General features: G+C 34.7%; 1 protein-coding gene across 1 annotated transcript in view; it reads right to left on the reverse strand.

Annotated features, from left to right (window-relative positions):
- The window catches only part of Kdm5a (lysine demethylase 5A), an 84,159-nt gene that overhangs the window by 30,750 nt on the left and 30,024 nt on the right, over window positions 1-23,385 (reverse strand). The window contains exons 12-19 of the mRNA XM_027951056.2: window positions 22,748-22,910; window positions 21,332-21,451; window positions 17,678-17,872; window positions 8,640-8,821; window positions 7,761-7,885; window positions 7,166-7,316; window positions 4,134-4,248; window positions 1,461-1,816 (exon numbers count right to left, since the gene is read on the reverse strand). Coding sequence (XP_027806857.1) covers window positions 1,461-1,816; window positions 4,134-4,248; window positions 7,166-7,316; window positions 7,761-7,885; window positions 8,640-8,821; window positions 17,678-17,872; window positions 21,332-21,451; window positions 22,748-22,910 — 1,407 coding nt within the window. The remainder of the gene's footprint in view (window positions 1-1,460; window positions 1,817-4,133; window positions 4,249-7,165; window positions 7,317-7,760; window positions 7,886-8,639; window positions 8,822-17,677; window positions 17,873-21,331; window positions 21,452-22,747; window positions 22,911-23,385) is intronic.

A 23,385-nucleotide genomic window follows, 5' to 3' on the forward strand; every position in this document is an offset into this window, starting at 1 on the left:
AAGATGGAAAAGATTCTACCTCCAACTATCTCCACTAACCTGTTTCTTCATTAATTTTATTTTCTTCATGACACTTATTATCTGAAATTAACCTATTTATCCCCCCTCTCGCTCTTCACTAGAATGTTAATTCTATGACAGAAGAGAGACCTTATGTATCTTATTCACTACTGTCTCCACAGAACTTAGAAATAGTGCAGATACATGGTAGGTACTCTATAATATTTACTGAACAGCAAAGATAAAGGGAAAATATAAAAGGACTATAATTAGGTCAGTGACATTGGAGTTAAAAAAAAGAGAGATGAGATATTTTGTTTGCAAAAACATCAGAACTTGGTGACTAATTAAATACAGGAGATTGGGAAAAGAAAATTTTCAAATATTACTCCCAATAAAACTTATTTTAGTAGACTACTATCAGTTGCATCAGGTATACCAAATCATAGTTTTATATTCCAAAATCACTTAGCTTTACCCAATTAATATGCTTCCATCTAGTTCAGAATAAAGCTATGAATAAACTTTAACACATTCTGCATGGCACCTGAAGAGCAAAGAATCCAGCAACCATTGGAGACTCCTCTTAAGTAAGTAGAGCTGTGTTAATTAAGTCACCTAAAGAGTTTCCTACAAATGCTTCCAAAGTAAGTGGCTGACAAAGTAGTTAAGTGCATAGATACTTTGGGAGGATTGCAAGAGGCTTTAAATTTCAGCTATGTCACTTAATAACCATGTATCCTCATAACAGAAAATTATGTAGATATTAATCAGCTGCTAGAGAAATGCTTTCACCAAAAAATTCCATGATTAATTACTAGCCAAATTAACTGAAATACAGTCAAATATGATGACCCCTTTACTTTAATCTCATAAAGTCCAATGGGGTACCAATGTTATGCAACTCTAACCTGATTCCTATCTCTTATTACTTTCCTGCAAAAGTCTTCCACTCTAGTATCATTTATTTTCTGTCATCTGAACATAGTCCTTAAACTTTGCTTACATCATTTCTCATATTTCCCCCTACCTTACTTCAATCCTACTCATTCTTCAAGATTCTCCCCAAATTCTTACTTTTCTCATAAGCTTTTAAACTCACCATCCAAGCTAAGATCTCTCCTTGTTCCTATAAGATTTTTCCATACCTCTCGATTAATAAAAAGATATTTCAATGAGCTTTATAACTATTATTTCCTAATTATATCATTAATTGTGGCTCTTAACAAAACACTACTTTGTATCATTTAAAGGTACCATACAAAGTATTCAACACAATAGTTTGCATATGTGAAACAGTCTACCTACTTACAGCACCATTTGATAACTCAGTGACTGGGAAAGGAGACACAAAACATTTAAATAAACATATAATGAAACAGGCCCTTATGTTTCTCCTTCCCCTTCTTCCTTCTATCTTGGTTATTAAAGAGGCAGCAGTCACCAAAATATGTGTTCACCTTGCCTGTAGGCAGACCTTAGCCTTTTCTTCCCATCGTTCAGAGACAGTGAGAAGCTCCTGTAGTTCAGCCATGGCTTTCTCCACGGCATGGTGGGGTGCTAACCCTACTCCAGAGTCAATCAGTTTCTTCATGACATCCAAAGTGACTTGTTGTGGATCTGAGAGGGTCAGTCTTACTTCATCCAGCCACCGAGCCTGCTGTAGCTCTTGCTTAAGTTGAGGCAATTCAGGTAGCTCCACATAGAGACTAGAACCCATGTCTATCAACATCTGAAGTTTGGAAGAGTCTGGCGTTTCATCCATCATGGCCTCCTGAGCACGTTCGTGAAATTCTTCTACATCATCCAGCAAATTCTGAATAGGTGAAAAAAATAAAAATGAAAAGAAAATTTTGATTGAGGCTATAGCTCAGTTGGAGAACACTTCCCTAGAATGTACAAGGCCCTGAGTTCCATCCCTACAATGTGAAAAAAAAAAAAGCAAATTAAAGATACAAAATAAGCATGGAATAGAACAGAGTTCAGGTAAGCTATCAATTCTAGACTCTCTTATAAATCTCACTATCATAGCATCAAATATTCAGATATAATAGTTAAAAGCATTATGCTTCTCAGTAATTCTATCCATAATCTTATTTTTAAAATACAATTGATTCGTTTAATAAATATTTAAGACTACTAACTTAGATGTAGCCACTGCTCTAGGCACACAGTACTAAAGACATAAAAAAGTCCTTGTCTTCAGGAAACCATATACTCTAATATATGTGGACAGACAATAAACATGAAAAAAAAAAAGTTTGTTAATATTAGTATTCTGAAAATAAAATAAGGCAACACAAAACACAGAATGACCAGAGGAGCAGGAGGCACATTTATTAGCAATGGTAGTCACAGAAGACAGTGAACCAAATCTAAAACAAGGGAGTGGGAGTGGGAACTATATGCAGATTCTAGTAGAAAAATAGTTCAGGCAGGACAAATATTATTACAAAAGCTTTTAAAAAGGAATAAGCTTGATGTCCTGTTACAAGTGGATGAGAGAGATGTAAAGAATAAGCAGAGCTCAGATTACATAATGTTTTATGGATTATGAGTTTGGATTTCATTCTAATGGCTTTGGGAAACCACTGAATGATTTTAACCACAAGTGAGTTCTATGATTTGAGTTATATTTTAGATAAACACTCCGGCTACCAAACAAATAATAAACTGCCAAGAACAAAAGCAGAAGAGAAAGCAGCTAGGAGGCTATTGCGGTAAAATAAGACACAGATGCAACTGCCACAGAGCAATTTCAAGCAATGATGATACTAGAGCAATTTTAATCAGAGATCATGTTAAAAACATGGTTCACTGTGGGATATATTTTGGAGGTAAATGCAGCACTTATTTAGAGATTGGACATGGAGTATAGGAATATAAAGGAATCAAGGATTTTGATTCATTTGACTAATTAAAAGGTTTTTCAGCTATCTATTAGTCTGCCAAGAAATGTAGAGTATGCATCTGAATATACAAAATCCATAGAAAAGAAATACAGTGAAAGCTGGAGATCTGGGAATCAACCAGTTGCATGTAACATTTAATGACACTCGACAAAACAAGAAGATATCAGGAGAGGTTACACCTAAAGAAATGGCTGATGAGGCCCTAAGCAACTCAGTGATATCCTGTCTCTAAATAAAATACCAAATGCACTGGGGATGTAGCTTAGTGGTTAAGCACCCTGGAGTTCAATCCCTGGTACCAAAAAGAAAAAAATGACTGAGACTCCTAATACACTCCAACACTTACTAGTGAAAAAAAAACAACAAAGAGAAGTAAAAGAAGGAATGTGTGGTATCACAATTGATTACAGAAAAAAGCCATTGAAAAAAGAAAGTAGCTAACTACCAAAATGAAAATGTTCTTATGAAATGCAGTAAGATCATAAATTATACTAGATTTTACAAGTTGATAGCCTTCTTAAGAGCTATTTTAAACATTCTAGCCACTTCCAAAACACAAAAATTATCAAAATATTACAAAACATACAAACTAACATACTTTTGAGATTTTACATATTCATTAAATCATTGGAACCTGAATAATTTCAGAGCTCTGTATTTTTAAAAGCTCATGTGTATTAGAAACTTCCTGCTATACTCAGATTTTAAAACCAATTTACTGTGTTTCAGTTACCTTTATTTAAATAAAGTCTGAGCCAGGTGCAGTGGTGCATGTTTGTAATACCAGCAACTCGGGAGACTGAAGCAAGAGGATTGCAAGTTCAAAGCAAGCCTCAGCAACTTAGCAAGGCTCTAAGCAACTTAGAAAGACCCTGTCTCAAAACAGAAATAAAAAGGGCCAGGGATGTGGCTCAGTGGTTAAGCACCCAAGGGTTCACTCCTTGATACCAAAAATAAATAAATTACATAAATAAATGTATAGAAGCTCTGACCCAAATTTAATATTAAAATATTTTTTTAGTTTACTTAGTTCCAGAATGTTAAAAGGTATGAAGGCTAAGAATAAAACTAAGAAACTGCCTACTAAATAACCTTAAATAACAGTATATATAAAAGAAAAGAAGCCAACAGAACAAAAAAACAGACATACAATTTCGTTAAACCAAAACAGCTGTCCATATTACAATGGATATTACTCAAGAAAAGAATTTTACACTTCACCTTTACTTGTCGAGCTTGGCTGATGACACATGGAAGACTAAATAGTTGTTGGACAAAGGCTTTCAATTCTTCTACTGTCAGTTTGGTCCTAGTCCTCCCACCATCTGAGCTTTGCCTGTTGTGAAATAATATTGAGCCATAAGTAAGAATAACTCAGTCTTTCTGATATAAAATAGGGCTCTTATTCTATTCAGAATTCAAACCTAAGCAATCTTAGAATCCTGGTGTTAGAATCCATTATAAAGGTAATCACTTCAAAATAAAATTTTAAACTCTTCAGTTAATGATTCTAAGATTCAACACTCCAAGTCACATTTCTTCCAATCTGTAAGTGCTAAATATCTCCAACATTAAATAAATTCACCCATATTAGTTTTATTAATAAAACTAAATCCTGTATGTTAAAATGTTTACAATCTGAAACAAGGGCCTTTAACCTGCCTTAGAATAACAAATCACCTAAAATTATTTCAAAATCTTGTGTGTACATGCACTTTTCTAAAAAGTTCCCTAAGCTTTTATAGATTCCAAGGGATTCAATGATCATTTAGTGACAAGATAAGATCTACTGGGCAATGTCTCTTAAGACACAGGCACAGTAGTACATTCCTGTATTCCCAGCAACTTGGAAGGCCAAGGAAGGAGGATCACAAGTTTGAGGTCAGCCTTAACAACTGAGGCCCTAAGCAATGTAGCAAAACCCTATCTCAAAATCAAAATTTAAAAAAGTCTGGGGATGTAGTTCAGTGTGGTAAACACTCTTGGGTTCAATTCCCAGTACCAAAAAAAAAAAAAAAAAAAAAAAAAAGTCTCAAAGATTCTCTGATAAATTGGTAGGTTTAAAAAAAAACAAAACAAAACTTCACAAAGTAATTTAGAACTCAATGTGAAGTATTATAGACAAAAGCTATTCAGATATAAGGAATATGTTGGAATGACTATGAAATAATACTACAGAAAAGTTAATGCATATGAATTGCATTAAGTCAGGCATAACCCTTCTATGCTCCTTAACCAACCACAGCCTCTTCCACATCCATCAAGGTTACTCTTTGCTGCCACTTGCCTTTAGCTTGTAGTATCATTTATTTATTTACAAATATTTACTGTGCACCTGCTATATGCTGTATTTGTAAGCACAAGAAATATAGCAATGAAAATCAAAATCTTTGACATTCTGGTGGAGAGAAGAAAGAATGGAGGAGATAGATATGTGTGGTGGCATAGTCTATAATCCCAGCAACTCAGAAGGCTGAGGCAGAAAAATGACAAGTTCAAAGCCAGACCAACAACTTAGCAAGGCTCAAAACAACTTAACAAGATCCTGTCTCAAAAAATAAAAAAGAGCTGGGGGTGCTGAGGTTGTGGCTCAGTGGTAGAGTGCTTTGTAGCATGTGTGAGGCACTGGGTTCAATTCTCAGCACCGCTTATAAATAAGTAAATAAAATAAAGGTCCATGAACAAATGGGGATGTGCCTCTGGGTTCAATTCCTAGTGCTCACCACCACCACCCCCCACCCACCTAGAAAGAGAGAGAATGGAAGAAATGACATTAAATAAGTAAATTGGTGTATCAAAAGGTGACAGAGTTAGAATAAAAACAAAGTAGGAAAGGATAGGGTTGCAATTTCATAAAGGACTATGAGAAAAGGCCTGTCCCAGAAAGTGATTTCTTCATTTTTGGAGTACTGGGGATTGAACCCAGGGACACTTAACCACTGAGCCACATCCCTAGCTATTTTTTGTGTTGTATTTAGAACAGGGTCTCACTGAGTTGCTTAGGGCCCTGCCAACTTGCTGAGGCTGGCTTTGAACTCACAATCCTTTTGCTTCAGCCTCCCAAGCCACTGGGATTACAGGTGTATGCCACCATACCTGGCCTAAAAGTGATAGTTTTAAAAGACCTAAAAGAAGTACAACAACAGCACCTGGATATGGTGGAAAGAGAACTCTGAGTGAAGAGAAGTGAGAATGCAAGAGCATGCCTGGTATGTATGAAGAACACCAAGAATGCTCTAGAGTGGAACAAAAAAGGAGAGTTTTTGAGGGAAAAAATGAGAAATGATATATATCACCCCTTTAGTAAAGTGCAACAGTTCTAATAAAAAGTAGATTATGAAGTTACTCAAACTCAAAATACTTTATTCAGATCCTGTGTTATTAAATATTCCTGATCTTTGTTGTTAAGAAATTTGAATTTGGGACCTGAATGAATGAATCAATTAGCTACTATCAATTTAAGGTGGATGGTCTTGAACTAAGTATGTTCTTTTCTTCTTTGGTAAGTGATATTTTTCTTTTCTGGGTTTTCCCTCCACATAAGAAAACAATACTACTGCTTTCCATTTATCCACAGGCATTTGCTTCATCTACCTTTTTTTTTTTTAATATTTATTTTTTAGTTTTAGGTGGACACAATATCTTTATTTTTGTTTTTACGTGATGTTGAGAATTGAACCCAGTGCCTCACGCATGCTAGGCAAGCACGCTACCACTTGAGTCACATCCCCAGCCCCTCATCTACCTTTTTGAAAAAGTAAACTTTCATATTTTCGTAAGCTTGTGGACTTGTGGACCATGTTTCACAAATCTCATTTGAAAAGTCATTAAACATGTCTAAGAAGGGAGAGAATGCTAGGTCATAAACTGCACATGCTGTTAATTCCCTCAGATACAAATGAATATAAAATAAATTTAGTGGGTCTTCAAAAATTATTTTCCTGGCTACAGGTAGGTCTTTGTCCCATACTATATAACTTCAGTGCTGATTTCCAGCATTGAACCCAGCAGGTCTGTCTGCTGTCTTCCTGATACAGCTATTTACAACTAACTTATACTATTACAGTTTTAAAAGTTTCTGACAATTTGAGGGAGGGAGAAAAGGAACAGCAGAAGACCTGGGCACTACTGGGAAAGACACAGCCATAAGAGGTCAGTGATAACATAGGATTTCATAGGCCAGTTAAAACTTTGGCTTTTAATCTGAGGGAAACAGGAAACCACTGGAAAAATCAAACTCTTTTTAGGTTTACCTATGTTTTTGTTTTTTGCTCAGAAGCAGCTGAGCCACAGAAGCGCAAGTCTCAGCTTCTTTTACAGCATCCCTGAGTTTTCGAAAGAGATCATTCTCTGGGTATTTTCTATCCTCAGCATCCTCCAGCATTACTCGCAATTCAATCAAATCTGTAAAAATAAATAAAAAGCCATATGCTATGATCACAGACAAAACCATTCTAAAATCCTCACTAATCTCACTCAAGTGAGTCATCAACTTAATAGTAGAAATGTAACTGCAGCTATGAAAATCTCTCCAATGCAATAAAAACTTCTGATCAGGTGCCCATTCCAAATGCCTATAGATGACTTCTCTCAGATAAGGTTACTTCATTTTTAAAAAAGCCTTCGGTGTTGATCCACTGGTTAGCAAAGGCTCGACTAAATATATATCTACTCCAAGTTATCTGTTCCATTTTGTCAGTTTTTTCATTTAAATGAAGATTCTCAAGTACAAAATTAAGCCTATATTCAACTAACCCACTAGTCTCAAAACAAAAACATCCTTAAAACTTTTGCCTCTTTAAAAGTGACAATGATTTCAGTATATTATACAAAAGAAGGAAACTTAACCTTTTTTGTGGCTGAAATTAGCAGATAATGCTTCTGTAACTCGACTGACCCAAGTGTCATAGGACTGTGCCCTGACTTTTACACCATAAAGAAGAGAAGGGAGGTCTTCTAGTGGGTAGCGATATCTACAAAAAAAACAAGAAAGAAACAGACATACACAAACACACACAAATAAAAACTTCAAAATCCAACAACTTGAAAACAAATTAAATTTTAAGTACAATCAGCTTAAGAAAAGTACAATGGCCAAGGGAATGGAATCTTGGTTCACATTAAGCAAAAACTGAACCAGGTGTGGTAATGCAGGCCTATAATCCCAGTTATTAGGAGACTGAGACAAGAGTATCGAAAGTTCAAGGCCAGCCTGGACAATAAAGGGAGACCTGGGTTTCAAAGAAGAGAGAGGGAGACAATAAAAAAAAAGCCCAGCTTTAATGCAGAGAAAAACAAGGAACATATGGAATTAACTAGTAAAAAAAACACTAATTTTAGCTGCCACTTTTAGAGCCAACTTTAAAAGAATGAACCTCAAGTAGGAAAGTGAATACAGAAGTTGTTAACAGCAGGGCACTGCGGCACACGCCTTTAATTCCAGCAGCTTGGGAGGCTGAGGCAGAGGATCATGAGTTTAAGGCCAGCCTCAGCAACCTAGTAGCCCTAAGCAACTTAGCGAAACTCTGTCTCTAAATAAAATACAAAAAGGGTGGTGTAAGGTTGTCGGGTCAGTGGTAAAGCGCCCCTGAGTTCAATTCCTGGTACCAAAAAAATAAAAAATTACGAGCAGTTTAGGGTCAGGGAAGGGAATAATTAAGAACAACATTAAGATTTGTTGTTGTTGTTTAAAAGGTAATATAAGTTTTACAAATTCCTTTTGGATACCTAAGACATTTCTTCTGCATGGGGCAGGGACACAAATCGGTTGGATGGTAGAGACATACAAGCCGCTCAGGATTACAGGAGCACGTGAGAGCAGAAAGAAAACATGTAGTTCTGCATGCTGAACACTGTCGCTCATCGTCAGGAACAAGTTCAAACACTTCTTCTTCTGACATCAAAACACCCTGAAATATAATTTATGTCACAAGATCAAGTCTTTCTAGTCTTTAAAGCAAAGAACTTAAATTGTGTTTTTCTACAGATAAATCTCCAATTTAAAGCATAAATATGTCATACCATATACAATGGTATGACATCAAAATGCTTCCTAAAACATGGCTACTTTTTTTTAATGGTACTGGAGATGACTAGATCTTTAAAACTGTGCAAAACTTAAACTTTGCTGTTGAATAATATATGTTTGAGTGATAAAACTATACAAACATGCAAGGAAATAATTACTACAAAAGTCAAGATAGTTTTTTGAGGAGGCAAGGGAAATTTTAATTGGGAGGTTAAGAAATGTAAGGTTGTCAGGTCAAGAAATATAAGTTTGTCAGTTTTTGGGGTAGCTGACTTTTCTTTCTTGACCTGAGTGATGATGAAAAGAAGTTTTACCACATAATTCATGAAGATACACACAGAACACAGGTTTTATGGGGTTTTGTCTTCTCTTTAAAATAATAAAAAGATTAACCTTTTTTTAAATTACTGCTCCAGTAACTTGAACCAAATAAATTAGTAATCTGAAAATAACACTGATGTGTACAAACATATGCAAGGACAAAGAAGTATAAAATTACCGAATTATAAAAATCAAAATACTTCAACAAGATGTCAACAGAAAAAAGTTAAATCAAATAGAAAGTAACAGCATATGAAGTGTATTATACAAACACTTGCATTTATTACACAAGAGTTCCCTTTATGGTTTCTGCTTATTTGAGAAAAGCACTTGTAAACCCAATTTTGCTATAAGAGCAATTTTTATTTTCATTTAAACAAGACTGAAACCTGATAATTTGGCAACTAATAAGATTTCTGGCTGCTTCAAAAAATTCTACGCCATTTGGCAAAGTGTATACACAAAGTGTATACTCCAAGGACTACTAATCCTAAAAGATACCCTAAATGCCAAATTCTTTTTTGGATAATGCTATAGATTATGTCCCTAACACTTTAGAGATAAACTGTTAGCACAAGGATATTAAGGGACCAGATAAGTTATGTAGTAAAGAACCCCATGTATCTTCCTAACCCCCATTTCTCCAAATTTTCTAACAAACAATTTTTTCTTGAAATATATTCTAACATACTCCAAAACTTACACATTCCTGAGAATGTTTTGAAAAATCATAAATTATCAGGAACAAAAAGAGAGAAGAAGCAAGACAGAGATACTAATTAAAAGGCTACTTTGAATAATCCAGATGAGAAACTTATGGAATTGAACCAGGATGGCATAGCAATAAGAAAAAAGAGGGGTGAGGAGAGTGATAAGAGACACTGTCAAAGCAACACCAACCAAAAAAACCTTAAATAAGAGAGGGCTGGGGTCATGGCTCAGTGGTAGAGTGCTTGCCTAGCATGTGTGAGGTACTGGGTTCGATTCTCAGCACCACATATAAATAAATAAAATGAAGGTCCATCAACAACTAAAAAAGTATTTAAAAAAACAAAAAGTTATCTCTTAAAGACGAATGAAATGGACGAGTCAAATCTATACCAACTTTTTTATATCATGATCCTGGCACTTAGTGCACAATTAAGAAAGGAAAATAGTTTGTAAAAGGGTGCAAGCAGTGGAGATATAGTATTTTCAGGTGAGAAAAGTGAGATGACAACTATATGCAAGAATAAGTATATGGGCCAAGCATGGCAGAGCACATCCATAAACTCAGCAACTCAGGAAGCTGAGGAAGAAGGATTGCAAGTCTGAGGCAAGCCTGGGCAACTTAAACTTAGCCAGACTCCGTATCAAAAAATAAAGTAAAATAAAAAGGGCTGGGGATATAAACCAGTGATAAAGCACCCTTGGGTCCAATCCCCAGTAATTATCATGTAGGAAGAGACTACAAATGATGGGTACATGGCCTCTTTTTTTTTCTTTTTCTTTTTTTCTGGTGTGGTACTAGGGACTGAACCCAAGAGTGCTCTACCACTGAGCTACATTCCTAGCACTTTTTATTTTTTATTTTGAGACAGGGTCTTCCGAGACTCCAGTCCCAAAGCCTGCAGTTTGAGCACACCCGCGACTCCATCTTGGAAAACCTTTCTCGCCATCTTTTGGTGGGCATGGCTACCAGCGCAGATCTGCGACTGAACAGGTGATGTATTGTTGATATTGGGAACTGTCAACATTGTCCTTCCCCACAGAGGAGGGATCTTGGAACTATACAAGAGCACTACAAATCTATAGGGTAAAAACAATAACACACCAGTCCCACAGAGCAGGAAAGAAACTTGAGCAATATGAAAAGATAAGTACCACAAACAATTCAAGACAACACATCATTAGAAGAATTAACAGAAACAGCAGAAAAAATGACAGAGAAAGACTTCAGGATTTACATGATTCAGATGTTTTGGAATCTCAAAGAAAACATTAGACAACAAATACAGACAGTGAAAGATCACTTTGACAATGAGCTACATAAACAAATCCAAGAAGGAAGCAAAAGATCACCTCTATAGGAAGATAGTGGTTATAAAAAAAAATCCTTGAAATGAAAGAAATAATAAAACAAATTAAAAACACAAATGAGAGCATCACCAGCAGACTAGACAACTTAGAAGACAGGACATCATACATCGAAGACAAAGTATATCATTTTGAAAAGAACGTAGACAGCAGAGCGAAAATGATAAGAAACCATGAGCAGAACATCCAAGAAATATGGGATAGCATAAAAAGACCAAATTTAAGAGTTATTGGGATAGAGGAGGACATAGAGATCCAAACCAAAGGAATGAGCAATCTGTTCAATGATATAATATCAGAAAACTTTTCAGACATAAAGAATGAAACAGAAACCCAAATCCAAGAAGCCTACAGGACGCCGAATGTGCAAAATCACAACAGATCCACACCAAGACACATTATAATGAAAATGCCCAACATATAGAATAAGGACAGAATTTTAAAAGCCACAAGAGAAAGGAATCAGATTACATATAGGGGTAAACCAATTAGGACAACGGCAGATTTTTCAACACAGACCCTGAAAGCTAGAAGATCCTGGAACAACATATTTCAAACTTGAAAGATAATGGGTTCCAACTAAGAATCTTGTATCCAGCAAAACTAAGCTTCAGATTTGAAGATGAAATAAAAACCTTCCACAATAAACAAAAGTTAAAAATTTACAGCTAGAAAACTGGCACTACAAAATATCCTTGGCAAAATATTTCATGAAGAGGAAATGAAAAACAACAATGAAAACCAACAGAGGGAGGTAGTACACCGAAAGAAAAACTACTCAAAGAGGAAAACCATGTCAAGTTAAATAACAAAAATAAACAAATATGGCTGGAAATACAAACCATGTCTCAATAGTAACCCTAAATGTTAATGGCTTAAACTCACCAATCAAAAAACATAGGCTAGCAGACTGGATTTAAAAAAGATCCAACAATATGCTGCTTACAGGAGACTTATTTGATAGGAAAAAACATACACAGACTGAAGGTGAAAGGTTGGGAAAAATCATACCACTCACATGGACTGCAGAAGCAAGCAGGGGTCTCCATACTCATCAAATAAAGTAGACTTCAAGTCAAACTTAATCAAAAGGGATAAAGATGGACATTACATACTGCTCAAGGGAACCATACACCAATAAGACATAACAATCATAAATATATATGCCCCAAACAATGGTGCAGCTATGTTCACTAAACAAACTCTTCTCAAGTTCAAGAATCAAATTGACCACAACACAATAATCTTGGGTGACTTTAACATACCTATCTCACTACTGGACAGATCTTCCAAAAAAAAGTTGAATAAAGAAACTACAGAGCTCAATAACACAATTAATAACTTAGACTTAACTGACATATATAGAATATATCAACCAGCATCAAGCGGATACACTTTCTTCTCAGCAGCACATGGATCCTTCTCAAAAATCGACCATATACTATGCCACAGGGCAACTCTTAGCAAATACAAAGGAGTAGAGATACTACCATGCATTTTATCAGATCATAATGGAATGAAATTAGAAATCAACGACAAAATAAAGAATAAAAAATTCTGCATCACATGGAGACTGAACAATATGCTACTGAATGAACAATGGGTTACAGAAGACATAAGGGAGGAGATTAAAAAAATTCTTAGAGGTAAATGAGAACACAGACATAACATATGAAATCTCTGGGACACTATGAAAACAGTAGTAAGGAAAATTCACTGCATGGAGTTCATTCCCTAAAAGAAGAAAAAGTCAACAAATAAATGACCTCACACTACATATCAAAGCCCTAGGAAAAAAAAGAATAAATCAACAGCAAAAGCAGTAGGAGGCAAGAAATAATTAAAATCAAGAGCTGAAATCAATGAAATTAAAACAAAAGAAACAATTGGAAAAAATAGACAAAACACAAATAAAATTGAGATAGGGTCTTCCTAAATTAATAATATTGACTTTGAATCTCTGATTCTTCTGCCTTAGTCTCCCAAGTGGCTGGGATTACAAACATGCAACACTGCACCTAGCTTATGTTGCCTCTTTCAAAGTAACAATTCCTGTGTTTTCATAAAATAGGAGGAAACATTACAAGTTAAAAACTAAAACCTCAAGTTAATACTTTAAAGAGAGTTAAAATCCTAATGGACAAAGGTGGGCAAAGTGGTTCATGCCTATAATTCTGTTGACTCAAGAGGTTGCAGCAGGAGGATCACAAATTCAAGGCCAACCTCAGCAACTTATTGAGATCCTGTCTCAAAATAAAAAATAAAAAACAGGTTGGGGATGTAGCTCAGTGGTTAAGTGCCTCTGGATTCAATGCTCAGTGCCAAAACAAAAACAAAAACAAATCCTAATGGATGACAATTCCTTGAAAAGTAAGTAGCAAAAAAGGGGAAACAAAAGATCAAAGGTTGAACCCTGCAAACACTAGCAGCTGAAGAGATAAGAAAAGAGATAATTTGAGGAAAATGATAGGCAAGGTGATCAAAGAGTCTGGAGAAAAGAGTAGAGCAAATGTTAGGAAAAACATGTATCTCAAGATAATACATAATGCAATGAAATGGCAGAAGTACCTGGAGCAAAGCTTAAGAGGAAGGTAAATTTAAAGGAAAAGAGTCTATAGAGAAATTTGATGCAAGTGTCACAAATAATATGATAGAGGATCAGGAAATGTGATATGTATTCAATTTATCATAAAAAATAAAAAATAACGCACCATCAAAACTCAGGTTAGCTGGGCACAGCAGTGCCATGCCTATAATCCCAGAGACTTGGAAGGCTGAAACAGGAGGAACCCAAGTTTGAGGCCATGCTCAGCACCTTAGGCCCTAGGCAACTTCGTGAAACCCTGTCCCAAAATAAAAAATAAAAAGAGCTAGGGACATAGCTCAGTGGCAAAGGATCACTGGGTTCAATCCCTAGTACCCAAACAAACACACACAAAAACAAAAAACCTCAGGTTAAATGTGAAATGTGAGAAGATGAGTCTCAACCCAATACCCAATATATTTAAATTTCAAAATTAAGACTCTCATAAAAAGAAAAGGAATTCACTTTTTTTAAAGAAGTACAATAAAATCAAATTTTAAGAACAAAGTTATAAAGTGGGAATATTTTAAAGTAGGAATATTAATTACCAAGCAAACTGTCATACATCTTCAAAAAAGTAAAGTTTTGTAAAAATCAACTTGTATATTGTGTTTTTCTTATTTCTATCATAGGTAATTCAAACAACTAGAAAAAAGAAATCCAGCCATTTAGTTCTCTAAGCTAACGTAAATTCTTAAAATAATGAGCTTTGAATATTTTGTGGTAATATTTTTACTATGTCAGCTTTATATTTTGATTCATTGATATTTTCCCATATATGCCTATTAAAAAAAGTGAAACTATCAGTTTTATTTTTCAGATCCAAATTACTATATCATTTTCCCTTAGCTTAAACCTATACTCAATCCTCTCAAGATCCTTCAAATCTTACAATATATATTATTCATCATTTGAAATAAATTTGGATATACAAACTTCTTAATTTTTTGATTAAACAAACTTCCCAAATTGAAGTGTTACTTTCAAAAAAACTTGATTTCATTCAAAGGAAAACAAGTTTCTATTGTTAAGCACCTCAGGTATGTCAAAAAATAAAATGTCTGTACAACATACCAGTTTTTTTGTTTTTGTTTTCGTTTTGGCTATCAAATATCTATCCTTCTAAAAAAAGGAGATCTCAAATTAGTATCCTACACTAAGTGAACTTGAAAGAATAAGTGATGTATACAAGGAAATAAACTTTGATCCATACCTTGCTCCACATAAGAAACTAAACTGAAATAAGTCAAATTCCTTAATATGAAAGCTAAAACTATAAAACTTCTAGAAAACATTGGAGAAAATCTTTGTGACTTTGGGTTAGGCAAAGATTGGGGTTTTGGGGGTTGGTTTTTTAGATACAACCAAACGTCCAACCCATAAAAGAAAAACAAAGGTAAACTTCATAAAAATGAACAATGCCTCTTCTTCAAAAAGATACTATTAAGAAAATAAAAGGTCAAAGTACAGACCAAAGGAAAATGTTTTCAAATCACATATCTGACATAGAATGTGTATCTGGAATATATAAAGAACTCTGAAAAATTCAATAATAAAACACCCTAATTATAAATTCAGCAAAAGATACATACATGCAAATAAGTATACTTAAAAATGATAAACATCGTTATACATTAGGGAAATGAAAATTAAAATCACAATGAAATACCACTACAAACCTATCAAAATGTCTAAAGTTAAAAAAACTAACCATACCAAGTATCAGTGAGGATGTAAGGCAAGTGGAACTCTCATACACTGCTGGTGGAAATGTAAAATAGTACTATCACTTTACGGTTTGGCAGTTTTTTGGAAAAAAAAATTAAAACATACACATACTACGTGACTCAACCATTCCACTCTTACTATTTGTCCAAGAGAAATGAAAGCATATATCTATACAAAATCTTGCACCCAGATGTCTAGAGCAGTTTAAAACATTAACAGCCAAAATCTGGAAACAATCCAAATGGATATTCACAAGTGAATGAATTACCTCCGTCGTACATCCACTCAGTGAAAAACTACTCAGCTATATACATATATATGCAACAACATGAATGAATTGCAGAGGAATTAGGCAGAGTGAGAGAAGCTAGATAAATGGGCACCATGGCATATGCCTATAGTCCCTGTTACTCGGAAGCCTGAGGTTGGAGGATCATTTGCAACAATGAGTTCTAGACCAGTATAGGAAACATATTGAGACCCTATTTCAAAAAAAACAAAAACAAAAAACACAAGACAAAACCACAAATTGTAGGAATTGTGTGATTTAATTTAAGTTAAACTCTAATAAAAACCTAAAGAAAGTAGATTAGTGGGTTTGGGGTAGGATGGCATGAGGCAAGAGAAAAGGAACACAAAGGGACATGAGGAAACTTTTAGAGGTGATAGATACATTCACAATCTTTTTTTAAAATATTTTTTTAGTTGTAGATAGACATAATATCTTTATTTCACTTTTATATTGTGCTGAGGATCAAACCCAGTGTCTTCCACATGCAAGGCGAACACTCTATCCTACCACTAAGCTACAACTCCAGCCCTATATTCATGATATTGACAGTGGCAACAGTCTCTTGGGCATAGAGAGAATCAAACTTTATCAAATTGTATATATTAAACATGTAACTTACTGCATATCAATTACACCTCAACAGAACAGTTTTTAAAGTGGGGATAGAATATCAGGCAAAGAGGAAAGAGTGACATTACAAAAGCAGGAGGGAGAGCTGGGATGCAGCTCAGTGATTGAGCACTTCCGTAGCATGTACAAGGCCCTGAATTTGATCCCAACACTAAAAGGGCAGGGGGAGGAGACAGCATAGCAGACGCTAGCTATTTAGGAAAGATTACGGAGAATGGGCCAATATGAGGCTGATGATACATATTTTTCTCATTTATTTCAATGTTTCAAATGTTTAATTTATTCTAAGCATTCAAAATCTTAATCCTTGTCAAGCATGGTGGCACATGCTTGTAGTTCTATATACTCAGTAAGCTGAGGCAAGAGGATCCCAACTTTAAGGTCAACCTGCACAATATAGTATAAGATCCTGTCTTAAAATAAAATTTCTAGAAAAGGCTGAATGTAACTCTGTGGTAGAACACTTACCTAGCATGCAAGAGGCCCTCATTTCAATCACCAGTATTGGGGGGTTGGGGGGAGGATAGGCGACGAACCCTTGGTTTTTCAGTCTTCCCTATTCATTAAATTACTTACAAGGAGGAAAGATAGATTAATGTAATCACTAAAAATGTAACTTTTATCAAATGTAAGGCTAGAGGAAAAAGAATGAATTTTCTTGTTTAAAAAAATAACACTATATGTGGGATTTTGCTGGGGCATAACTAGGCATGAACCCAGGGGTGCTTTATCAATGAACTATACTCCCAATCCTTTTTAAAATTTTGAGACATGGTCTCACTAACTTGCCCAGGCTGACCTTGAACTGTGATCCTCCTACCTTAGCCTCATGAATAGTTGGGATTACAGGCATGTACCACCACAGTCAGCTTAGAAAATTTAAAAAGATAAATACATACCTAAGGAATTCAACCTGATAGAATTCTAATTTTAAAAAGTTAGAGATGATAAAAATATAAAACTTTCAAAATTAGTGACTTCTGTGTTCAACACCTAAAGGGAACTCTTTTCATAGGTTCAGTTTTTTTCTTATTCCATAAGTAATATCAAATACAAGAGATGTAGAAAAAAAGAAAAACTATAAGGGATGTGTTCAGGAAACTCACCATTTGTACAACAGATTCCCTTAAACGTGTTTCTTCTTCAGTCATAAGAGTCAATTCTTTGCAGACCATAGCAGCCAGCCCCACATCTAAGCATTCTGGATCTGCTGCCATCTTGAAAATGAGCTCCTCATGTGAAAAGACACAATGACGCCTTAGCCGGCGGTAATGATTTACACACTGACGTCCAATAGGCAACTAAAAACAAGAGATTTCCAAATTAATTACTTACTTATAACATATTCCAGTATGGAACCATTACTTATCCTTCAAATCTTCCTTTTTAACATAAAAAAGACAGAATAAAAATCCCATCTAAGAGGGGATTATAAATAAGCATGCTATGAACCAGTTAGAATTTCAAAGGCCCATCCCACAGAAAATTTCCATAATTTGAGATGCTAAACTTTGGATCTAACATGCTAATTTTCTTCTTATTGTGTACATCAAGAAGCAGGGTTCCAAACAACAGTAAGTGTTAGCGAGGATATGAGGATATGAAAAGGCACACTCATACACTGCTGGTGGGAATGTAAATGGGTACAACCAATCTGGAAAGCAGTACAGAGGTTCCTTAGAAAACTTGGAATGGAACCACCATTAGACCCTGCTATCCCACTCTTCTTAAAAACAGCATACTACAGTGACACAGTCACTTCAATGTTTATAGCTGTACAATTCACCATAGTTAAACTGAAGAACCAACCTAGATGTTCTTCAATAGATGAATGGATAAAGAAACTGTAGTATATATACACAATATATCACTCAGCATAAAAAGAGAATAAGATTATGGCTTTTGCAGGTAAATGGATGAAGTTGGAGAATATCATGCTAAGCGAAGTAAGCCAATCCCAAAAAACCAAAGGCCAAATGTTTTCTCTGGTAAGTGGATGCTGATCCACAATGGGGGGTGTACAGGGGTCGGGGGAACTTTGGGCCAAGGGGAGGGAGGGAAATGGAGGGGGTATGTGGGTAAGAAAGGAGACAAACATCATTACCCTAGGTACATGTATGACTGCACACGTGGTGTGATTCTACATCGTGTTCAACCAGAAAAATAAAAAGTTGTGCTCCATTTGTGTGTAATGAATTGAAAAGCTTTCTGCTGTCATATATAACTGATTAGAACTAATAAAAAATAAAGTTAAAAAAAGAAGCAGGGTTCCTTGGCATATAAATGAAGCAGCAAACTCTATTAGACCAGTGTAACATGGCTACTCTGATAAGAAAATTAAAGTATTGTAAAAATAAGTAAAGAATTGTAAAATTTCAGGCCATAAAGGATTAGATGCCCTAGAACAAAAGAACAGATGCAATTAGAAGAGAAAAAGAGAAATGGAAAGAAAAAGGGGGTAAGTACTACTAAAGCATTCCACACTAACTTTTTATATTTTTGTAAGAAAAAAAACCAAAAAACGATAGTTTAAATTTTTGCATTTCTAGAAATCCTTTTAAAAACGACCAGCCTAGCAGAAGGAAAATTCAAGAAAGTGAAATAATGAGATTAAATACTTTGTTTCCATAATAATGAAATAAATGGCTAAAAGAACAATTTTCATAAATCAAATACTAAGTTTATAGCTCAGCAGAAAAGCGTGGCCTTAACATGCTGGAGGATCTGGGTTAGAACCCCAGCACCACAAAACAAAGAAGCACAACAACAAAAAATACACTCTTTAAGGTAATTTCTGCAAATTTCTACAATGATCAAGCTATAAATCAAATTATGATACGAGCCACACACTGCACCATGCACCTGTGTACCCACTCTAACTTCAACTTCTTTCTTATGGCTAAAAATTGTTCTGTTTGTATTTTAAAACTATAATATAAAAGAAAGAAAATAAGAAAAAGAACCTTTAAAAACCTTTTCAAATTCACCTCCTTTTTGAGAAAGGCAGAGACGAATCAGGGAACTCAAAGAGCATGAGGTTATCTCTGAATCAGGCATGCTTTTCAAAGAAACGATCACTTCCAAAAATATGTATTTTTAATGTATGATTAGGAGTCATATTGTCTATTAAAAACAACTCTTTCATGTCTTCATTCTTAAATGTTTACTTTTTAAACATTTCTCACACAGCTAAAATACGAGAGCAAATAGGGAAAAAAACAAACTATGAAGACTGGGGATGTAGCTCAGTGGTAGAGTGCTTGCCTACCATGCATAAGGCCTTGGGCTCAATCCCCAGTACAGAAAAAAACAAAAATTAAAAAATTAAAACTGGAGATTTCAGTTCTTAATTATTATAAGGAATTCACATAAAATAGAATTGCAGCTTATAAAAATTAGTCTCACTGCCTTATTCCAGAGATAAAGCTATTTTAACTTTTCATTATATCACTATCTTCTTCTAAAGAGTATCAAGGACCCTCACCCACAACATTTGACCTGCTTGAGATTATTCAATGAATTTATTAGCACATTACATATCAGGTAAAAAACTTAGGCCTAGTGAAATTAAGAGCTACTCAAGATCAAATTCAGTTACAGTAAGCATGTTAAAGGCAGAAACAATCCCTAACTCTTAAATCATCCTGCTTCCTACCATACACCTAGCCAAGTACCAGGTGAATAAAAAACAGGCAATAAATATTAGCTGAATTTTTTAAAATAAAGCTCAAGCTCAAGGTAAAACCTAAACTTAGTCTTGTTCATGCTAAATTATGCTGTTTCCAAAGCACAAAAAGAAGTTTAAAATTACTGAACTTAAATACAACTGTTCACAAGGTAGGCATGATGTACACACGTACAGTCCTAGGTACTCTGGAGGCTGAAGCTAGATTGAGCCCAGAAATTGAGGACAATCTGGGCAACAGAGCAAGACCCTGTCTCAAAACCAAATTAAAGCCAGGCATGGTGTCGCACACCTGTAATCCCAGCAGCCAAGGTGCTAAGCAACTCAGTGAGACCCTGTCTCTAAATATAATACAAAAAAGGGCTGGGGATATGGCTCAGTGATTGAATGCCCTGAGCACAATTCCCAGTACCCTCTACCCACAAAAAGGAAAGAAATTAAAATAAATAAGACAAGACTGCTCTTATTTCATCTTATTCATTAGCCAAGAAAACAAAAATTCTCTATGGTTAATCATGTAATTTAATAAATTAAGGTACCTACAGAAAATATAAGATCCACTATTACTTAATAATTTTCCCCATAACATTGAAAGGCATCAAAAACAGCATTACTAAAAGAAAAATGAAGTCAGGGAGTGAATATTATAAATATGCAGTCTTTTCCCAATTGATATAATGTAACCATAACTAATTATGTTTTGATATCTATCTCATACAAAAGCAGAGCAACAATCACTGACATTGTCCTTTACTCATTTTAAGATTCCAAAGTGCTCAGATAAAGCAAAGTCTAAAGGAACCATATACTCCCTCAAAAAGGGCTCAGACTGTCCATTTAAAGTTCAACAGAATGGGGGAAAATAGTGAACAGAGGAGAAGTAAAAAATCATAAAATCTTCCAAATAATGTGATAGACTCTCTACTTTTAACTTTCTAAATTACAAGAGCCACTACAGTTTCTATTGAAATATTCATAGACCTTACTCAGAACCCAGTTAAGCAAATATGACAACTAAGCTACATTTTATAGGGGTGTTAGTGGACGTACAACAGCCACTTGCTATAGAACAGACCCAGTCAGCAGTACAGAAGTTCACAGCTTCAGCAAAGTTGTAGCCCTGGTTAAATCCAGAGTGATAGGCACGAGGAAATGTCACAACAAACTCGCCAGCACACTGATTGGTCCTGTACACCTAAATGCAAATTGAGAACAGGAATACAAAAATGAAAAAAAATAAAAAAATAAATAAAACAACAAAAAGAAGACAGATTTTATCAGTCACATAGATCCAGAAGCACTTTCTAACCTAAAAATAATAAAGCATTATCTTAAGGCATATCAGAAATAAAATTAGAGTTTAAGAAAGAACTAGAATTCTACCTTCTTAAAACAGTCACTGATAATACATTATAATTTATAACAATTAGCAACCAAAAGAAACTGAAAATGTTACTCACTGAATGACTAGTCTTCTAACATAATAATTTTTTTATAATTAATAGAAATTTTTTTATTCATCTATTATAAATACCATGAAAGCATGAAATTTTCTACTACCTTGAGATAAGTTTTGGGAAACTGATTAACTTATACATTATAAAATAAGCCCCAAATTAGTCTTCCTGAATCTTACTGTTTTACAATACTATGGGTATCTTGAAAAGTTACAGATTCAATTAGAAATTTACTCTTTAGGGACAAAGTAACACTATAAATGTTAGTCTACTTTTCTCATTAAAGTTATAACAAATATTTAATTTTATGTAACTAACATTTAATTTATATTTTTTCAGGTTTTAGTAAGTTGATAATCATTTTTCAAAACAAGTTTAAAGGAGAAAAACTATTTAGAATATATTTTTATTTCATTATCTCACGTATTAAAAACTGTTAAATCTTTACATAATAGCGCTGGGGTTGTTGCTCAGCAGTAGAGTGTTAGCCTAGTGCATACAAGGCCCTGGGTTCAATCCTTAGCACCACATAAAAAATAAATTAATTAATTAAAAAGGTATTGACAACTACATCTAAAAAATAAATATTTAAAAAAATCTTTATATAAAAAAAAACAAGGATAAGAATTAGTCACTAGAGCTAACACTTCAAATACCTATATCCTAGTTAAACAGGGATAATAAGAAAAAATAAGATTTTTGTTCAAACCAGGAAAAAATGGTTTGCTGAAACAGAAGGCTGTTTGAATAAGTAGCTATATATAAAGTATGATTCATATCTTAAAATTTTCCTACTGGGTTGAAGATGAAGTTCAGTGGTGGCCTAGCACATGAGGCCTTAGGTTCAATCCCAAGCACCACAAAAAAATAAAAAATAAAAATAAAACATATTCCTTCTTACTCAAATAAGTTGTTCCCTAATTTAGCTAGAAAACAACAGAATCTTTCACTTCCAGGTACAAAACAAATGTGATTCTATCCAATCAAGAGCTAAAATAACTTTAAAAATACTGAAGGGAGATACAAAAACTCACAGGTACACCATGCTCCATTAGCACATTGGGGTTCATGATGGTGACTAACTGATGTAGGAGATCAGGCTGGGATTCAAATAACTCAGGTGCCAACTCCCTCATCACCTCCTCTAGTTGTTCTGCAGCATGAGATGGCACACCATACCATGTCTTTGGCTCCCCCCTAGCAAATGAAATAACTTGTTAGCCAGGTAGAGCATAGCTCTCAGGAAGTCAGGGCCTCTGAATCAACCCACTAAATTATAATCAACTATGTCTCATTCCATGGCCAGATTAAAGCCCTGAATCCTGACAAGCACCTCACAAATATGTTCTATTATTTGTAATAGGAAGTAGTGCAAGTATATGAATAGGCAGGTGCACTACCTCCTATCACCACTATTATAGGAACAACTCTAAGTACATGAACTGTTCAAGGGAGATCGGTAATAGTATCTTTGAACAGGAAAGACACTACATGAAAACCACTGTTCTAAATGATACTGACGAGCTATCTCAAATCACTAGTCCACTGTACATTCCTATTCTCCCCACAATGATCAAAATAAAAAGTCAATGGCTTCTAGAATACCTATAAGTTTAATTTATTTCTAGGTATTTCTTTAATTTTGTTGTCCAAAGAAAAAGCCAAGATTAGG

Source organism: Marmota flaviventris, chromosome 3, assembly GCF_047511675.1.
Source record: "Marmota flaviventris isolate mMarFla1 chromosome 3, mMarFla1.hap1, whole genome shotgun sequence".
In the NCBI taxonomy this organism is placed as follows: Eukaryota; Metazoa; Chordata; class Mammalia; order Rodentia; family Sciuridae; genus Marmota; species Marmota flaviventris.